Source organism: Dromaius novaehollandiae, chromosome 2 (assembly GCF_036370855.1).
Source record: "Dromaius novaehollandiae isolate bDroNov1 chromosome 2, bDroNov1.hap1, whole genome shotgun sequence".
Lineage (NCBI taxonomy): Eukaryota > Metazoa > Chordata > Aves > Casuariiformes > Dromaiidae > Dromaius > Dromaius novaehollandiae.
The window spans coordinates 22,265,905-22,287,813 of NC_088099.1; the positions used below are offsets into that span (position 1 = coordinate 22,265,905).

The 21,909-nt window shown below is 35.7% G+C and overlaps 1 protein-coding gene across 3 annotated transcripts in view; it reads right to left on the reverse strand.

The window, feature by feature from the left end:
• Positions 1-21,909, reverse strand: part of MALRD1 (MAM and LDL receptor class A domain containing 1) — a 286,556-nt gene that overhangs the window by 157,472 nt on the left and 107,175 nt on the right. For all 3 annotated transcript variants that reach the window (XR_010387580.1, XM_064505959.1, XM_064505958.1), the window contains exons 22-26: positions 18,331-18,487; positions 15,273-15,383; positions 14,067-14,280; positions 6,599-6,846; positions 881-1,172 (exon numbers count right to left, since the gene is read on the reverse strand). Coding sequence is in view for 2 of the 3 variants with exons in the window: in XM_064505959.1 (XP_064362029.1) it covers positions 881-1,172; positions 6,599-6,846; positions 14,067-14,280; positions 15,273-15,383; positions 18,331-18,487 (1,022 nt within the window). In the remaining variant the exon portion in view is untranslated. The remainder of the gene's footprint in view (positions 1-880; positions 1,173-6,598; positions 6,847-14,066; positions 14,281-15,272; positions 15,384-18,330; positions 18,488-21,909) is intronic.

Here is a 21,909-nt window from a genome sequence, read left to right on the forward strand (position 1 = left end):
AATGATGTGTTCTCCCTGTACTCCTTGACATTGGGAAATATTAACTTTGTTTTATCAATCAGAAGGATGAAGAAGTGAGATAAAGTGACTTGCCACAGCCATGGAGGAGATTTGTAGTAGGCCTAAGAACAAAATACATCTCCTAAATTCTACTTTTGGGGTTTAAATTTCAGTAGCTTTGCCGGTAAATGTGGAAGCAGGGAAGTGATTTGTCCTCTTTTGTCAGGAAGAGCCTCTCCTTCACCATCTGTGTCCAAGCAAATATTAGTAAGGAACAGTTCCTGTGCAGGAGCAGTTCGTACCTTGGATCCAGTGGAATCCATCCTCATCAGAACTATAATCTTTGGTAAAGTCTAAGTCTTATTTCTCTTGTGCACTAAGTGAGGATGGCGCATACAATAGCACGAAAGCCAGCACCTTATCACAGGGGAACAGCTGCCTGAACAGTAGCTCTCAGTAAGGGTTCCCACTAACTAAAAGCCATTAGAGCCACCACTGCGTACTTGCCACTGGTCTTACGACAGTCCATGCACATTGGCTTCGTCCTGCTTCTTAGTTCTTGATTTTACAATAACTATATTTTACAAATAACCATTGACAAACAAATCGGACTGAATTAAGCAGGATACTGTTTAAGTAAACATGCCTGGACATAGGTCCTGCAGATTCACAAGTGTTGACTCAATACCCAAACAGTAGTTTTGTAGGACAATTTGATTAACATTCCAAAAGCATATTAGTTTCAATGTCTCTTCAGCAAGAGGTATGTTCCTTTTTTGAAGAAGGGACAGAGAAATCAAACAAATCAGACAAAGCAATGCTGCTGTTTATTCTTTCCAGACTTATAGACATAGATTGTTCACCTGTAATGAAAACATACCTGCAGAAGGCAACGCTGTGGGCTCTGCTGGCAAAAACTCCTGGGATGGTAAGCACTCCCTGGATAACGTGAGGTCATCAAGTGCTATGACACCTGAGGGGCCTTTTCCAACTGTCCCTTCGAAGATGACTTGGAAATCTCCATCTCCATCCAGGGCCAATGCCTTGCTCTGCCAGAAATTTCCCTGGTTTCCTGTGAGACTAAGGAGGATTTTTTCTTGTTCTTCTGTAGTCCTCTGGTAGACAATCAATGATCCAGTGTGAGCTCCATACATATAGTAATAGAAAACTATCTGTAAGCAAGAGGAAGCAAGAGCAATAGCATCAAGTATACAATGGGTGATTTCAAACACATTCTATTACCCTAATTTTTAAATGGAGCATCATTAGTAGCATTCAGAAGAGCTCTAACTTTAATTAAACTTTTAATTAAAATACACACAAAAGAGACTTACTAGTGCAAAGTTTTGAACTATTCCATGAACCAAAAGAAACTTGGAAGCCAACATTGCAATACTGGGACAGCTGATTTTGCATCTCTTTTGAATAACTCTCATAAGCAAATGTGAAAGAAAGAAAACACTTGAGAAGAAAACAGGGGAAGGGAGCACTGTCATTTACAATATGGGAAGTAACTTCGGTTTACCAGCTGTTACACTTTTCTGTCTATAAAAGTGCTTGTGATACATTATGTAGTGCCTAATTACAAAATCTTCTCTATTCTAACATAAGAACTTCTAAATAGGCCACAGGAACACAAAACAGAAGATAAAACAGAAAGTGTGATGTCCCAGGATTAGAAAATCATGATGTTTGAGAGAAAAAGGGGAAAGCAGAAATTATAAAGTACTAAAGTAGGATCAAGAACATTAAAAAATCATGGTAAAGAGTAGTTACCGTTAATTTCTTCTGTAAGTTATTTGCAATTCAAGAGGATAGGAAAAAGAAATGAATAGTTGTATTTGATCAATATAATGGTTAATCTAGTTCAATATCTTATTTCTTACAAAGATCAGCATATTTCCAAGAATGATGTAAGACCATGAAAGAAAGCAATTCATGTTATAATATGCAGGAACATGTCTACAGCTCAGATTTCTCCCTAGTCTCATGCATGACACAAGCCCTGAAGAATGAACATTGTCTTATTTATTAGAGCTGTAAAAACATAATAGTGAATTTTGTGATACTCATATAAATGTAAAATCATGTTCCTTTGTGTTACCTTGTGCTACGGGATTCCATAAGCTTCTGCAGCCTTTTGAATTGTATACATACACTATTTTATAAAAAAAAAATCCCGCATTTATATTTAATCGGTTTCCTCTAATTACTGAACTCTAAAGACACCAGCGGCTTTGTGTTACAATTCTTTTGAAAGTTTTATTACATCCACTTTCAGAACATCTCCTGTGCAATGAAGTAGTAAAATTTAATTTTTATCAGTCAGTGTTTGTATGGAATTACTTCTATTCATCTGCTCAATCCTGTGATTATTCTGTTTCCCTTAAAATCTTTCTTTAAAAAGATTCTCTATTCAATATATGTGTATCATTAAATTATATAATGCTTTCACATTTTTAGGATTAGTCTCTATTCCTTTTTACTACTGCTAAACTCTGTTTCATTTTTTGATCAACAGTACATTCAGAGCAGATATTTTCATAGAGCTATCCACCACACTGCTTCTGATTGGCTATAGATCTTTTCAAAACCACTAAACTGTTTTGTATGTTTGTCTTTCTTTTATGACCATTGAATTCACCTGGGTTTTTTTTCCACATTACTTTTAAGATTTCACATTTTTTTGCAGTACCCTAGTCTCAATTACACTGAGTAATTTTGTATATAGGAGTCAACATACTGATCTTCTGTTCCACCACACTCTTTCTATAAATTATAGAAATTCTTTCTGTATATTATACAGTGGTAATGTCAGTCCTGAAAACAATTATGCACAAATTTAGTTTTTAGCATGTACCCAAGTCCTTGAACCAGGTTTCTGTTATCACGCATGTGAACTAGCCCACATTCAATTTGCTTTCAATCAGAACGGAGGCAAGCTGTCTCATCTTAGGTCTCCACAGATCCCAGAATGTTGCCATTCATCACTTGGCTGCTGAAGCTTTTCAGGTCTCTCTTGAAGAAAATATATCATAGATTTTTGAAACTTAAAAAAAATTGTAACTACTGGTTCTTTATTTTGTAACTAATTTTCTGATACTGAAATAAACCTGACAAGGTTACAATGAAAGAAAATACAAGAAATATAATACTTGTAAAAAAAAAAAAAAGAAAGAAAAAGAACACTCTACCATACATCCTCTAAAGGAATGCTGATTTTAATGACATCTTTCATATTTTTGATTACAACTCTCATCCTTACATTCTTTCAGAATCCTCAATGTATACCATCTGTTCTTGGTTACTTATTGCAATTTAAATTTAGACTTTGCTCAAACACTACCTCTTTTGGCACCACATTCCCTAAAAATGCTTCATCTTCATCGGTTCTAAGGAGCAGCTGTCAAGGTGGTATCTCTTCATGATGTCCTGCAGCAAATACTAATCCAAAGCAGGTATTTAAGATTCTCTGCAAGGTTTACTTTCTCTGACATTTTTAGGTAATATATCACTGACACTTTGACTTGGAATTCTCCCTTTTGTTTCGTGTATTTATTTTGGCATAGTCTCACTTTCTTTCTACTTGTAATATTTCCCTGGGCTTTCTATTCTTTTTGAAGATGCAGTTTGGTTTGCAGAAGCCTTGTAGACAAATGATCCTGTTTGTTTATTTACCTCCCTTTATACTTGCTGATGTATATTTGTTTTCTCTGCATAAAATTCTCTTCCCACTGAAGTCAATAAACATTTTTCATTGACCTGAATGTGCCTAAGATTCCAGTCTTTAAGTCTGCTGTAATATATGATGTATCCTCTGCTTCTCTAATACTAGAAAGGAATAAAATCAGGATGAAGTTCTGGGTGTTGAAATGTAATTTTTTCATTCATACAATTTCCTTTACTGGGAAGTCCAGTTCCCTTGGTCAGTTGTCTAAGGAAAGTTTCAGAACTGGCCAAAACTTTCAAAAACTACTACAAAATGTCAGAAATGTGACTGATTGTTTCAGGCTATATCAGGGATGCTTTGACAATAGAACATACAAACACCTCCCAATATAGGAAATTCCCTGTTTTTCATAAATGTATTTAAATATGAAAAAGTAAGCATTTCCCATAGTTATGCTTCAAGCATTTCATTGTATATAATGTGTGATACATAATAAATTTTCAGTCATGAACCTTTCATTCTGTTATTCCACATTTTTTGATATATGTGTTTTATTGTTCACAGATAGAAGTTAAATAGTGGAACTGTTATTTTTCAAGCATAAAAACAGACAAAGTTGAGAAAGAGATGTTTTCAAATATGAAAGAATATAAAGAAAAAAGCAAAAGTCACCAAGCCAAAGCAAGCAGAATTTTCCTTGGATTTTTCTTTTAAATACATTAGATAATTTAGAAAATTAACTTAGAAAACATAAACTCATGGCTCAAGTTGTGAGATTACTTCACAATGGCTAGATTCATTTTTGCTGTTGGTAAATTGAGATTATTTGTTACATAAAATCAGACCATTTCTGTTTAACGTTTCCTGAATTTCTCATCTATACAGGAGTTGGAAATTGTCAAAAAGGAGAAGAATTTCTATCAAATGAGCTGAACAGCATTCTCAAATCAACCAGAACTCTTACTGAGTTTCAGACAAACACCTAACAGTATTTGATTTTCTTCATAAGTATGAATATGAAATAAATGGACCTAGAGGTAAATGACTGGATATTTTCAATGTAGATGTCATCTGCATATGCAATAAATCTGTTTAGTACTATTTCAGGCTAAGACAGCCTTCATTTCAGTGAGCATTGTGCTATGATCACGCAATCAGTTCAATTCAAAGGCTTTTTAAAAAATGACTCCTATTCGTGAAGATTAGTCTCTTGAGAGATCCAGTTACTATAGTAAGATATAGCAGCTGCATAACTGTAAACTCGCAAAATAAGACTACTGTGCATGAAAGTCTAAAATAAAATGGTTAAATATACTGTTTTACAGACATAAACTCAATAAAATTTTAAATCTTCTAGAAACATAAAGACATTGATATTGTCTCTCAGGAAAGTTACTTGGCCAGTATCTCCCACAAACAGATAGACTAAGAATTCCAACCAGCCTTAGTAGTAGAGGTGCTCCAAATGTTGGAGTGCAAAGTGGCTATTATATGGCCAGAACGTCAGAGAGTCCTTGAGTTCATTTACAGGTAACTGCATAAAATTAGATAGACAATAAACATTCCTGTTACCCGATTAGACAGGTCTTTATGGGTTAATGGCAAAAGATTGATTTTCTCTGTTTAAATATATGGATATAAATAATGCTGCCTGAATGCTGTTTTTACTCACAGAAGTCATGATATTCTTTACCCAAGATTCCAGGGCAACATACAGCTTAGACCGCTCTTCATTTGTTCACATTCATTTCGACTCTCCTAGTAAATCCTCATTTCAATTCCAGTGTTGAAAAAACTTTAGGTTTTAATCCCTTACCTCTTCTTTAGGGCTTTTTTCCCGCAAGTTCTTCAGTTTTGGAAACCGCTTCCCAAATTCACCGTGAAATTGCTAAGCCCTTCCAGCTGTGCTAATTTTCTAGGGCTTTTCAAAATTTTCTTTGGCTGATTTTCTAAAACCTAAAAACTCCATTTCCCCCCACCACAGTTGGTCCATTTACAGACAGTAGTCCTCTCCATTTAAATAATATATAGAGATTTTTTAGCTATGACTAATTTTAATTATAATTTTAAAATAATTACTAATTTTATTAGCAATTGAATTATTGGCAAGTATTATTTTTTAAACTTTCTGTTTTTACTTGACTCCAATGTTGAAAAACTGATATATCATTCATTTTTTTCCTAGCACCTAAAGACTATGAAACTTCAAAAACAATAAATGCATACATGCTGGAAAAACAACATTTCTAAACATCATGTAGTTCAACTGTTTGGAAAATTCACTTTTGCAGCATGTTGTGCCTACAGAAGCTTCCATTAGATGTGTTTTGAATAATTGTCTCAGGAAACTACAAATTATCATCCTAGAGAAGAATCTAAAAGATTTATCAAAACTAGAAAAACTTTTAATCCAGGTTGGCAAAGAAATGATCAGGCTTAAATCATAACAATATATTATAATGCTTTGGAAAACAAAAGCTTACTTTTTTTCCATTTTTTACAGAAGAGTCAGTGACCAAACCTTCTGTCATGAATCCTTCCATCTACAGTTGCACTATTTATAGTGAATTGTTACTGTATTTGTATACAGTTTCTCCATTAAAGCACGAATGATTACACCGATTAGGCTACTCAGGGCTAGTTTTGCGTAAGACACATTCTAAATCACATGCCATTTTCACTACTGACTACATCTGAGTCTTCCAAAGTGCTTAATTACCTACACAAATAATTCTTCTTCTCCAGTAGTTGGCAGAAGGATGCATGTTTTCTTATGATTTCAAGATGGAAATAAAATCAGGCCCTGACACTTCTGCAACATGCTTGTTTTTCTCAAGAAATCTCAGTGATTATCTTTGTCTTAGCATTACTTTGCTGCAATCTAGAAACCAAAGTCTGTATTCCTGCTAGTATCATACCCCCACATACCTTGCAGTTTTTACTCCTTCTGCTTAGCACAGGACTAGAAATCCTGGCTTTTTGTCCTGGTAACTGAGGAAATGAACTCTTTATAAAAATGTAGTGTCCAGATGGCTCTTGCAAGGTATGATCAGCAACTGGTCCGGTGCCCATTTTTGGAGTACTGCTAGTTCTGAGGTTCCAGTCAAAGTCATCATTTTCATCTTGCTTCCAGTCACAAAGATCAAACTCAAAATCACAGCGCCCAATAGATGTGCCTGAAAGACATTTGCATACACATGAAGAGAGAATTTTTTTCAAAAATTGTTATGCAGAATGAACTATAACCTAGAACAGAAACTATCCACAAAAAAATGCTTCCATAGAAAAAAACACCCATGCAATTTATTAAACAGAGTATTTTTAATGTTCTAAGATATAATAATGGGATAGGACAAAACTGCTTATATATGAGGTAGGTGTCTACATTTTCATTATAGTCAATAGAGTACTAGGTATGAAAGTAACCAATTTTTGAATCTATTTTAGAGCAAGCTGACTAGCTCTTCAGACTCTTAAAGGTAGAGGTAACTGGTGACTATACCTAGGGCTACTTAGGGCATCTAAGACATTTGCAGAAAACCAGTCTCTTTTTGGAGAAACAGTTTAAGGCCAGGTGAGATCCCCACAGTGCTCAGGGAACAGAATTCCACCCAACTGACTGTATTAGCACTGCAGAGACAGAGTCTCCATACAGATGCACACAGGTAACACCCAAATGTAGGTGTGCTAACTTTGAGCTGGACCTACCTGTGGTTAGTTTTCTTTTGTTAAAAAAGTGAACTTTTACTTTTTAGTTCACTTTTGTTAAAAAATACTCCTAATAATTAGGTTTTTCCAATCGGATCATTGACTCCTCAGTAACCTCTTGTTTAAACTAACTTTTTTCTAAGTGTTTGCTTCCTAAAGAATTCACACACACATTTTATTAGCCAATATGCAAACACAGATGATTATCTGCACTTCTCCTTGAATTTTATTTAATGCCTAAAAAACCCAGCAACCTGATATTAATTGGTCGATTTTTATATGACATAAAATGCATGCTCTATAGCTATTTTCCAATGTAGAAGGTCAAAACAGCCACCATGGTAAGTCAACTGCACACATAAATTAAGTTTAAGTCAATTACACTATTACAAAAGTATAAGTTACAGATATTTTTTTCTGTATGCATCTATAACCTCATTATAATGATTACCAAGCAAACCTAAACTTGCTGAAATAAGCTGGAGTCCTGCCAGAGACTTCAAGAGACTTTCGACTGTGCCCTGAATATTTTTACTATTATCGCTGGAAAGGAAAGTGCTTTGAAGATAAATTTGGAAACTGAATGGGTCATTTGGTCTGACAACGTAAAAAATGACAAAAGCTTTCTCCTAAAACATAAACAAAACCTGAGCCTCTTCTGGCGTCTGATAAAGTTCAGCAAGTTAGAAGTAGCTTTATTTAATTGCCAACTGGTCAGAAGCCTCAATAATGAAGCCAAGGAGTTAACATCCATGGCGTCCACACATGGACGAAAATACTACAGACAACTACCTCTAAAGTTTGAGGCTGGACTCAGATGAAAGCTTTCTCGCTTGTATTTTTCCTTGTGGAGGTCACGTGGCTGAAAAAGAAGCTAGAAACCTTGTCTTTAAAATATGGCCTATTAAGCAAAAATTGCTTCACTAAAAAAACTTAGTCTGCAAATATAGTACTGACTTAAATAAAATAAGTCCCTGATGCCCTACAGTTAGTGACTGCCATTTATTCAAAACATAGATCATAGTTTAACTCAGTTGAATGTAACTGCCCATAAAGTCATGTCCTCATCTTTTGCCACATAATCATTTAGTTCCTCAATATTTCAGAATCACAATTAAAGAAATTCCTTCAATTACTTAAAAATTTCATGTCTAGTCAATAAAAAAACTCATGCATACAACTAACTTTTATTTTAAAGGCATCTTTCAAGAATCAAGTCCCTAAGGTGAATAAGCATTTAATATCCCTGCTAATGCTTTACATATTGTGTGAATTATTTAATGTAAATATAGATATCCCTGTAGGATCTTTCTATAGAGAAAAAAGGCATAGCTACAAGACAATTTATCTAATTAATGTAAACAATTAATTTTAAAGGATATGAACCTCAGCTTGAAGGTGAGCCTTTACACAGAAGAAAATAGGCAACTTAGGTAGCTTGCTTAGAAGCCTAAGTTACAGCAGAGGACTGTGCACTTGTACCTTAAATCTTAGGTAGCAGACATGTCTATAAGAACCTGTGAACTCTGAGTAATGAAGTAAAAAAGCAAAGCTAATCGTTTTGTCTGTAAAGCAGTAACACATAGCTGATAAATTAGTCTATTAGATGAGAATTTTATAATTCAAGAAAATCTTAATAGTAAATATATGATTTGGATTACACTGATGACAAATGATCTACTGAATCTTTGTAACAAAACAAGGAATCAAATGGAGCAAAATATAAACTATTTTAAATTACATCCTTTGTATTTGCAGAATTTAAAAATTATAATTTCAGTCTACAACTGGGGAAATGAACTCTGACCTCTGGAGTTTCCTGTTAGTTGGCCAGATTAATGAGGAAGATGCTTTTGAGAATTGTAGTTGGCACACTGATGCTCTATGATATTTTTTTTGGCCAATTTTATACTGTAAAACAATGCTTTGGGAACTCTATGTTATTAAGTACTGTTATTTTAAATAGATCGTTTTTTCATAACACAGGAAGAAAGAAGCTGAAAATCACGTGACAAAGTTTAACTACTTGGTAGCATGCTGTGTTCCTTTATGCAAATTCCCTTTAAACAACTTCAAAATGAAGAAACTCCTCATGGAGACAAGGCAGCAGGTTCTCTTCTCTCACCATTGGATCTTACCCCAGAATCTATATCTAGAGTTTTACATGCATTTCCCCCACTCTCCATCTAGCTGTTTCACATAGGAATAGAAATTTTATCCTCTTGATGCTTCTCTTCTCCCTGGTGTATGACCTAGAAGCTTGAGATGCTACATGTGCATGAACTGGAAGAATTTTTCTTCTCTGGTGGACGCATAACACAAGGTGACTATGTCTCTTTGTAATCAGTTGAATAAATAAATATAAGCATTGTTTATCTAATGTCAAATTTATTCTTATACATATGGAAATAAAAACTGTTCTGAATGAAACTATCCAAGAGCAGCAAGCTGGAATTTACACATCTCAGAGTGACAAAAGCTATGTCCAGGAGCTATACGTACAGAGCATATGGAGCTATAGGAGCATATCTGTAGAGCAAAAGGCCTGGTGCTGAGGACATGATGGAGGAGGGGATAGTTAGAGGGGTGTCTTCAGACAGCCTCTAGACTGATCCTGTGGGATGGACAACCATTAGTTAAACTGCATTAGATGCCCTCCAGGAACTCATCTTTCAATTTATTTTCTAGTGAAAGGAGACTAGTTCATCACATGATAAATAGAAACAACTGAGAGATTCACTTCAGAAGCACACTGGTGAGCTAAACCAAACATTAATCACGTGCAGACAAAACCAAACATCTGGCAAGTGTAGCCACCTACATTAGAACTCATGTCAGACTGGAAAAACACTACTGCCCACAGCCTTTTTCACAAACTTTAATTTACTAGATTTCATAAAACACCATTTCTACCTCAGGGAGGCATGCACTTCTCAATCTAACCAGAGCTGCCTCCTGCTCTGATGCACTAGTATCCTCAAACAGCATAAGATGCACTCTGAAAGTTTCTGAACAATGTTGAAGCAGTGCTACCACCCATTATCTTTCCAGCACCGGTATGGATGGTTTTGTTTTCATGTACTTATAGTAAGAAAACAGCATTAGTGACATTACAACATTTAAAGAAATCTCCAAGCCAGGATCACTCATTCAGTAGCAATCTAATGGAATAATTCCTAAACACCAGGCTCCTTCTCAGTGGGTCTGTTAAAATGTGTACTTGACTTCACAGCACTGAAGTCCAAAGTCATATACCTAACTAAAAACAGCTCTCTACAAAGGAAACAAAAAAACAAGGCACGTCTCTCAATAGTAATTTAATAGCTTTATGAGGTGCAGTTTATATCTCAGCAGCAACAGCTTTGTCTAGATATTGTGAATTACACTTAGTATCATCTTGTGATATGGTCCTATTAACATGCTGAGGCTTGAAGTATATTACAAAGATTAGGGACTAGATTCTTTCAACACTGTGCAGAAGGATTTCAATAACCAAGTTATGATGACGTAGGAACAACAGTATCTACAGCTACAGCTAGTGATCCATGAAGGTCTACTGCTAAAAGCCACTTTGGAGGTATCTTAAAACTGCAGAGTTTTCATGCCTTTTAAACACAATTGCTATGCTTGGCCAAAACTGCCTGTTTCTTGTTTCCTATGCTTTGATCTATCATGCTTTGGCCTACTAAAACCTTCCCCAGATTTCTAAGGTTGAGGATTTCAAGCTATTGTTCCATGGTTCAGCAGTGATAAAACAACTCCACTGTAATGGCTGCACGGAATGAAAAAGTATCACAGAGTGGAAAGTTGCGCATCCCACAGTTATCTTGTCTTTGAAAGTGGCCTGCCTTACGAAGAACTGTGAAAACAGCATTAACTTTTTTCTGTGTTAATTAGGACACAAGGCTTACACTTGGAAAGCTAGGAAAATGCTTTGGGACAGTCCTGGATTATGACCTGAACATAAAATCTTTTTGACTGTCTGTGTAAAGGGTTGAATAGAACAAATGCGGCACAAAACTAAACACCGTGATAACAACTGAACCCATCTTCATTGTAATCATAAATATTTAGAGGAACAGTAACAATTTTCTTTCTTCCAAACCACCTCAGCAGTCAATCCAAACCCATCAACCCCAAACTTGAAGCTTAGCTGAAGTCTCATTATCAACTGCAGAACTAGAAATCTTGGGTTAACATAGTAAAACTCATACAAGCATTTGCCTGTTGTAAGCTCCTGGAGAACTGAAATAGTGATTGAAAACGAAAAAGCTTTATGACCATTAATTTTTTTTATAAGTATTTTTCTTTACCACTAAGCCACAAATCCTGACTATTTTACAGTCTTTATTCTGAACTGAGACTGCAAGACTAATCAGTCTGCTTTAATATTTACATAGAGATATTCATGGAGAAGACGGAGTAGTACAACAACAGGACAATCATGCTCAAATCTAATCTTATGAGGCCCCTCCCTCTAAATAAAAGATCATTTATTTTTATGTCTTAAAAATGGAAACAAAGCCAGACTCATAATTTATTCTGCACTGGTAAAACACATGCATAGGATTGAAAATGTAAACACATATTTTCTATTTTATTATTTTTGGACCTTCTTGTCTTAAAAAAGCAATCTGAAGTGTATAGATATAGTCTTCACTCAAAGCAACAAAAGGAGTCAACAATTTCTTGGCAATATATGCCAATGATATATATATATATAGGCATTTCTACAGTTCTTCCACCAAATGTACAAGGGGGAATATTTCCTGAAGAAATATTTTTTGGGTATTTTCTCATTTGTTCATCTTGACCTGATAATCAAATTTTAAAATACAAGAAATGAATATAAGAAGTTTTATATTAGCAGAAATTTCCTAAGAGCAGAAATGAGCTGATGAACTATTTATTATGCCCCACAGATTAGATCTGACTACAGGGTTCTACATGGTCCTCCAGTGTTCTTCAAAGGAAAATTAAATTGTGGATTCATACATCAAGATTTAAATGAGCAATGTGGCCACAATTTATGCATTTTTAAATCACCTTCTTAAAGACAATTCTATGGAAAACAAGAGATGATTTCTCCAGCACTTATCTACAACCTAAAACTAATCTGTTAATGTTTTTAATAGGGAGTGAAAAGAGGTCAGGGACCACTGACAGCAGTAAAGTCACAGTAAGATATGTTGCAGAGATAATCTATTTGACCAGAAAAGGAATGGTAGTAAATAATAGGAAAAGTGGGAAACACACTTGTTCATGAGGTTATAATTAACAGTTTTCCTGTTGAGAAACTGGGAAAGAATTAGAGAATGAAAAGGAACAGATGAAAATATTTTTATATTTTATATGAAGTACATTATACACAAAATGGCAAAAAAACCATACATTACAATTTTGGCAAAAAGGAATGTTTTCAGCAAGTGTTATAATATTTATTTCTACCTTATTAAATAGATAATGCAGAGGTATCACCAATAAAAGAAACTCAAAGTTCTCCAGTACATTGTGGACACTTAAAGTAGCATACGTATTTCAAGAGGGTTGTGATCAGTGGCACAAAGTCTATTTGGAGGACAGTAACTAGTGGTGTCCCCCAGGGGTCAATACTGACTCCAATACTGTTGAACATCATCATTAATGACCTGGATGAAGGGACAGAGTGCACCCTCAGCAAGTTTGCTAATGATACAAAACTGGGAGGAGTGGCTGAAACACCAGAGGGCTGTGCTGCCATTCAGAGGGACCTTGACAGGCTGGAAAGATGGGCAGAGAGGAACCTCATGAAGTTCCACAAAGGCAAGTGCAGGGTCCTGCACCTAGGAAGAACCCCATGCACCAGTACAGGCTGGGGGCCGACCTGATGGAAAGCAGCTCTGCAGAGAAGGATCTGGGAGTCCTGCTGGCCAAGCTGATCATGAGCCAGCAATGTGCCCTTGCCGCCAAGGCGGCCAGTGGTATCCTGGCTTGCATTAGAAAGAGCACTGTCAGCAGGTCGAGGGAGGTGATCTTCCCCCTCTACTCAACCCTGGTGAGGCCACATCTGGAGTACTGGGTCCAGTTCTGAGCTCCTACTCAGCTACTAGGCAGCTACTAATATTTTACCAAACAATTCAGATTTGGTTGTGTAAGCAATTCCAAAGAGATTACTATAAAAAAGAAAGTGTTAGCAATAGCTAAACAATATTCTGTGATCCGCTTTTTCAGAGAAGCACCCATTTGATATAAAATACCATTCTTTGAATCCAGTGCTACAGATGCTGCTTCTTGATGTCTCTTGTAAAAAACGAAGTTGTACAGCATGCAAATCAAAATGTTTGCTAAGAGACCTGACAATCCTTGAAATATCAAAGGAGGTAGGTTCCTCATATTCCAAAGGTATTAAACTCAAAATATTTTTTCACTCTTAATACATTCTTTTCATATGGAAAGCAGGAGATATTTATTCTTCAGCTGCTTTTGAATTATTTTAAGAAATTCACTAACAGCACTTTTTACTTTCTATCATATGATTTCAAATTAAAAAATAATAATTTAATATTCCTAAAAGCCAAGGAATGTAATTAAATTATTACCTTCACGTTTGTTTTCTTAGCTGATGAGCTGCCAACAGTATTCAGACCTTAACAATTCACAGCAGGCACAGTAATTTATGATAATTAGAATTAAAAAATATCATACTTACTGCAAATGTTAGGGTTCTCATCTGAGTTATCTGCACAGTCATTTATAAAATCACACAGATTATCCTTTGGAACGCAGTACTTGTTGGCACATGTGAATTCCTCTAATGTGCAAGGTCTGTCTGGGATGAGCAAAGGGGAACAATCTTCAAAGGTAATATCATCCACTGCCACATCTCCCATGTAACTGACACCACGTTTTGCCCTGAAAACAACCTAATAAAAATCACAGATATTTCAGTAAAGCACTGATAGATATATAAAAGCTTTTATATGCAACATGATAGAACAGAGACTATGGTGATCCTTGCAAGTCTTGCAATATGGAGCCACCAGTTCTTACTCCCAGAGCGTGGTTCTGCGTAGGCATGTATCACTGCTTGTACAGATCTGTCACTATATTGAAGGACCACCATCTAACATCAACCAAGTACAGAAAAGAGAAAGAAAGTGACTAACACAAAAGATACTAGTTCCTGCTCTTCTTGAATTAACAGCAAGAGTTCCACTTACATGTGCAATGTAAGCATGAAAAATATTAGTCTGAGTCATTCATCAGTTATTTCCATGAATGTAACATGAACGTTAAAGCCTCGTTAAAAGACATCCTTGACAGATGATTGCATTCTCTTTAGCTTATCTCACTATTTTCTCTAATAATGTTGTATTACAATTTTACATTGTATTACAATGCAATTTTTGGCAAACCTGAATCAGCCACCTTTATGTACCAGACAATGTAACTCATTTTAAAATATGTTCCAGGATGTCTCTCTTTTTTTAGAAGGATACAACTAAGCATGGTATACTCATGACTAAGTATCTCTAAGAGGCTTACAGGTCAGCTCATATTTTGAAGACAGTATGGTGCTCAAGACTTCTTTTTCTTAAAACAAATGTAATTCTACTACACACTCAGAAGGAAGTGGATTAGTTCTAACCTGAGATGGATTCAAGGATAAAAAGGATTCTCTGTCTTAAAAAGGGATGTCATAATCTGATTGGAAATTTCTCATTCCCCTTCAGAGATTTTTCTCCAACTCAGATAACTGTTCAGAAGGCTAAGATGAGTTTCTTTATTGAATATGCAGGAGAGGAGGTACAGTATGTGTATGGGGCAAAAGGGAAATGAGAAGGGGAAAAATACAGAAGATAAAAGTACCTAAAGCCAGCTGACTAGAAAGCACATAAAATAAGAAAACACACACCTGAAAACTTGAACGAATTCCTAAGAACACTTCTGCTCTGTTCCACTGTGTACCTTGGCTGCCACTTTGAGCCCACAGTTTAGAAGTCACGTTACCAATTTTACTGAGTACCTGAAAAGGAAATAATTCCAGATCACAAAAAAGTATTTCCAATGCTAATTCACTTCAGACTCATTAATATTAAACAATTTTGCTCCAAGTATCTAATAGAAGTTATCCCTATATCACCATTTAATATCAAATGCAAAAGGATTGCCAGCGTAAACCAACATTCTAAGAAAATTCTTCTTCAGGTTTTTCTGATCTCCTAGAGAAAATACACTCAGCTTAGGGCCTTACCTGGAGCACTTTATACCATTAAATTATCTAGAATAAAAAATGGTGAGCCACAAATAAAAATTGCTCAGCAAAGGGTCGGGATCCATTTGTAAAACGTGGAACACTGCACTAACAACCAGAGTAATGAAGAATCAAATAGTACATGCATCTGTTAGATTGCATTAGATTGTGCCACTACAGTTCCAGGCTAGATTTAATATTCTGGTTCTACATGAAACAATCTTTTTTTGTTGTTTTCCCTACAAATAAACACCTGTTCTTTCCATGCATAGGCCAAACTTTATCTGTTTGGACAATGGAAGATTCATTAATTTCTTAACGCCAGTGAACATCCATTGAGCTGAGTAAAGGTGACACTTTTCCACATGAGCACAAAGCCCTAAATATGTTTTGCTCTAACCTCTGGGGCATCCGAATTCAACTGAGCTAACAATAACGACAAGAGGGAAGTTTGATGGTGTGTGTCAAGTTGTGTCTCCAGCCAGTACTCACACAGCTAAAAATCACTTCACCAGTTGCCTGAACCACCTCTGCTTTCAAGGATTTATTGCTACTCTGTATAATCTTCTTAGGGCAGCCCAGGCATTTTTCATCTTAATGAAAAAATGGCATTTTTGGAAAATCTATGTAGTCCCATGAGTGTATATGGTACTGTAGAGCAGGTAAGTTCTGCAAAGCAAATAGCAGATCCCCACACTGAAGAGCTTTCAATCCAGAGGGACAAAGGAGCAGGTGTAATATATTAAATAGAACAGAAAAACAAAGTGACATCTGGCTTTACAGACAAGAAAGAAGCTGTTCATAGAAAACATGAATTTTAAGGAAAAAAACAGAAAAATATAGGGATTACAGACATAATTGAGGGAATAAGGGGTGCTGAAAGAGAAAAAAAGCCCTCTTACATTCATATATACACTGTATATGAATATGAATATAGCTATAAATGTGTGCAACTACATAGGGATATAGACACATACACACACACATTTTTATATACACTGTAGATTACTTACTAAGGTTTACACCTTAAATCCAAGTCCCTCACCAGAAATTCAGATTTTCTATTACATCATGCTAAAGGTTATAACTTTAAAGTTAAATATGCCCATAAATTTATGCCCTATTAAAATCCAAGGCTTCCCTGTAGCCTAAAGCCCTTGGAAGCCCTGTCTATTTTGATTACACTGTAGGTAGCTGAAAAAATAGCTACTCTGGTAGAGCAACTCTACTTTGGTGGAGTTACCCATGCCAGATAAAAATGGTCCAAGAAGTATCCATGGGGGTTGCACAATAAGGCAACTACTAATCATTGTTTAAGAAAGTTATAGAAACACAGCAAGGCAAATGCCTTTTGTAGTGGTACCTTCACAGTGTAATACTGGAAATGCCTCCATAGGATTTGCTGTTACTTTCTGCAAAACATTGTGGGCTTGCTTCCAAGTAATGTGGGTTCCTAGGTTTTACAGAAGCTTTGGGACACTGGAGCAAATACAAGAAGCCAAAGTGAATCAACCTGTTCCAAGTCTTTAAACTGAGGACAAACCATCTTTATTCTATGATCACCTATTAAGTCTGATGAATTAGAACTTGTCTACTTGCTAAGTACCCTATTATCTGCATTACTTGGAAGAATTCAGTGATATTGCTGAAAATTGGTTCAGAAAAATTCATGAAAACCCAGAACATGCTTCCTCTGAACATTTAACAAGTCACACACGTGGGGTGAAGGAAACCATGTCCTAATTTTCAGTTCTAATATCAATAACACATTTTAATTTCATCTTCAAAATAGCTGAACTCAGCCACCTTTTTACCGTAATTGCACTTTGTTATTCAGAGTAACTTGGATGTGACTAAGCTACCGAGAATTTCTTTGTACAATTAAATTCACACACACTGGTCAGATCCCTGGCTTATGCATGCATTTGGAGTTCACTGAGTTACCAGTTTGGTTCTGGGTGTGCATGGGATTGAGTATTTTATTCTGAATAGTTCTACAATCAATTTCTGATGTTGTAATTATTGTGTAAAATTCAGTGGAAGTCCCAGTATAGTTACTCAGATTTATGGCATAAAATTTGTTGAGAACAATGTTGCTGTTTATTCAGTCCCTTTGCAGGAATTTGGTCTGAACAAGTTAGATTTTCTTTACATAAATGCTTTTATTCTAAAAGAAAAGAGTATGGGTAAGAAATCTTGTTATGTTTAAGTCCTAGAAATATCTCAGTTTTGCTTGTTTTAATATAATTATCCTTTGAAGCATATATGTTAAATTTTAAAAGGAATATATATACGTTAATTTTTCAAAGGAAAATAACAAGCCAATTCTACAAAATTTCATCAGAATTAATCTGAATGCAATTACTTCTTTTTTATGCTCCCATCACATAACATACAGCCAAAAATCTTGATGTTCAGATATCTACTGATGCTTTTTAGTGTCAAAGGTAATTGTGCAGTAGAAGGCTTTTTCGTGTACAGAAGCTCCATCCATGGTATATTTACAAAGGTCATCGTTTTAGCTTGTTGCAAAAAGTCACATTTTCCACAGCTCTCTCAAGCTAATGCTTCCTTCAGATTCTAACATATTGAGAGCAGTGGCATGTTAGTAATTGCTCATTTTCATTTATTAGCAGTCGAAGCTTTAACGAAACTAAATGACAAGGTGAGTTTTCTCAGGAATTTCAGGCAGTAAAAAGCCTCCAAATCTTCTCCTTACCTGCAGAGACCCTACTGTTGCACCAATCATATGGTTCCAGAATACCATTCTGCATTTTGGCCCAGTAAGGGAGATGACTGGGGTAGCAATGTCAGCAGTCTGACCAAATGTGCCAACCGAGCTGTCTGCAAACAAATACCAGCCTTCTTCAGTAAACCTGCTCAGAGAAAAAGTTTTTTTCTATATTTAAAGAAAACATTTAATCATAATTACATTCTTGTATTAAAATGGTAATGGTTATATGGTTATATTAAAGCCATATATGGCTTTATGCTTACATTAAAATGGCAATACTTCCTTATACAGATACAACATCTTCTAGCTGAGTATCTGGATGCTCTTTAATTAAACAGTGTATTGCAGGAGTCTCAAAAAACCCTTGAAATAGCAGCTAGTATTTCCATACCACAGAGAGGCAAAGCAAAATACAGAGCTGATGCTTGCCTTCACCCACCGTGTCATACTCCTGAGGGTTGGGGTTTTGTTTTTGTTTGCTTGCTTGCTTTCCTCAGGGAAATCAAAGGGCTAGACACAACTGGGGCATACATGGATGTCCTCCTGGTTTGAAGTCAGGAAACAAAAAGACTGGGTGAAATTCTTTGTCCTGAGCTGCTGGGGAAGATCAGGCTGTTTCTGCAGTCTATCAGTAGCCAGGTACAGCATACATCAGACTCTGAATGTCTGCAGAAGGAATGGGACTACGGTTTTAGTATTTTGGGTAGCTAGGATTTGGCTCCAAAAAAAATTCATTTTCAAAATACAAAGCAGCTGTTGACCAAACAGAATATTTTGCTTTCTTCAGTGGAGTTGCTAGACTCAGTACTTCTCAAAATAAAGAACCTTACCAACAAGGGCTTACGAACCTGACTACGGGACCTATATTTTTAAAAAGGTCCTTGCCTGAGAAATTTATACCAGAATTTCCTGGCTTTTCAATTCACCTGTTTGGCTACATTATGAGCAACAAATGTGAAAAGTTGCACCATTACAATAATAAGAAGGCAGAGACTACACACGGCAAGCATTGTCTGGAGAAATATGAAGTGCCTACAAGGTGTTCAGAGACTGGAAGTCCTTCTGAATGGACAGTCAGGACTGTGATGGCACAGATTCAAAAACATATTTTTTCTTCACAATCCTACTCCAGATATTTATCACCCATCCCTAAAGGACTTTGGTGCCTGTGCTTTAGGAACTTAGATGCAATCTTTGCTGCAGCAGCCCTGGAGTATTAAACAAATATTATAAAAGCTATTTTTTTCAATAATCCAGTGAAGTCTCTTTGAAATCTCATAGGAAAATTGTTTCTTTAAAAGATATTACAAAATTAGAAAAAAACCTCTTCACTAGTTATCTAGACTCAGTTCCTCTCAGATTGCAGTGACTATATTGGATTCAACATGTACTAACCTGAATGATAAAATAACTATGAAATTAGCACATACAGGTTCATCATTGTAAACTTTTAACGGAACTAATCGATTACATTTACTGTATATAATAACTTACATTCAGTAATCACAAAGCACATTAACATATATTAATTTAGGCCTATTATGTACCTTGGTGGTCAAAGAGAGACTGAATTCCACACCTGACAAGGTAAAACAGGTTAAAACAGGGAATTTTGTCTCTGTATTCACAAAGCAGTTTCTTCTGAGGATCCTGCTAGCCCAGGGCACAGACTTTCACTCAGTATCTTCCTTATCATATATAACCTACAGCTGGACTTCAGCATACTTATAAATGAAAGTCATCTTCCCTCTCTTTCTCCTTCTTCATGGTTAAGAACTGCTAAAATTTCATTTTGTAGAAACATTAAAGACTAGTAATAGCCATTGAAACAGTAAATAGCCCTTAAAAAGTCCTTGCAAGTCAGCAGTTCATTTCTTGTTACACAAGGCATTACTTCCCCCCTTAGAAGCAGGTCTCCCTCAGACCCCCAATCAGAAAAAAGGATTAAAAAGACAAATGTTATGACCATATGAAACTACAGAAAATGCTTTGGTAGTTGAAAATAGTAGTCAATTTTGGTAGTAGAAAACATTTAGGCATAGATATCCCAGGGTGTTTCCTTTGGCAGGGCAACACGTAGTACCAATAGTTCCATGTCAGAATGGAGGCAGCACACTTCAGTTAATCAGCAGCAGTACATTTCTGTAGTCATTATGCATTTGTAGGAGATTTCCCAAAACCTCTTCTAGCATGCAAGAATGAGAGAATTATTGTATTTGCAGATATTGGTAAAGATGTGCGTGCAAAATCTCTGCAAATGTAAAAAGGGTGAATTATCCCCATAACTTCTCGTTAGCTAGAAAAAAATGATTCTTTGTTCTAAAATATTAATAATTTATACTTTAAATTTAAAGGAAAGCACTAAAAGGCTCCATAAAATGAAGATATTTATGCAGGAAATGGTACGTCATTTTGCAGATAGTTTCTTACATGTTAATTGGAAGACATGAGGTATATATGATTCACAACGGAAAAATGAAGACTCTTACATAAAAATTCAGTAGTGTGTGGGATGAGTTGCCCATGCACATAGTCTTAGATGGAAATCAAATACTTGCAGGAGAGTAGTAGTCATGATCAGAGTTAACATTTCTACTGCCACCCATAAAGTATAACAAGCTATTCTACAGAAATATTATCTTCTTTTCTTATAACAGAAATTCCCAACAGTTTATAGTAACGTTTTCTGTTAATAAACTACATACAAATAGATATTATGAAGGAGGAAAAATGTTTGAAAAATACATCTTAAAATATGGGGCCAGACTTTCACCTGGTGTAGGTCAGAAAATTACAAGCAAAATCACTGGGAATTGCTTATAAAGCCAAAAGGGGTCAGTCTGGTGGTATTCTAGGGGGAAGAGCAATGGTCTGGAGAAAAGTGAATCTTCTTCGTGACTTTATTTTTCTTCTCATTCAGAAGCAGAAGAGAGAAGTGACCCTGAAGCTTTTCTTTTATCACTATATCCTGATGATTCACATCTTTATAATTACTGCATATACTCACATCACCCTTGGGATAGTAGCCTAAATATTTAGAAGTGAACTATTACAGAAATCAAGTGCAAAATAGAGTAAAACGTATGCAAACATTAGGACACTTAGGTAAAAATAATCTCAAACTAAATAAGACACATTTTTATTAAAATGGCTTTTCCTAATTGGCTGCATGTAGTAAAAGCTATGATCCTTTGAAAGTCACAGACATTGTGACACAGTGACAGTCACGTTGTTACAGGTATTTCAATTAACTCTTTGTTAAGTTTATTGCTTATTATCCCCTAGTTTATTGCTCTTCTTTCTGCTGGAAAAGGCTGCTATTTCAATATAGTAATTTTCAGGGTTATTTTGTCCTTGGCTCTGAGTTTTCTGCCCAAGTCTTACTTGGATGTAAAAGAATACTGCTTCTCTCAAGGCCTGCAAAAACATTTCAGATTTCAGAATTTACTCTGCTACTGGGAACTCATGCCTTCAGTGGCCTAAGACTGTCAGCAGCATATTAAAACAAAATTCAAGAGGGCTAAGTAAAAACTAGGAAGCAGAATGATAATGGGGTCTGAAATG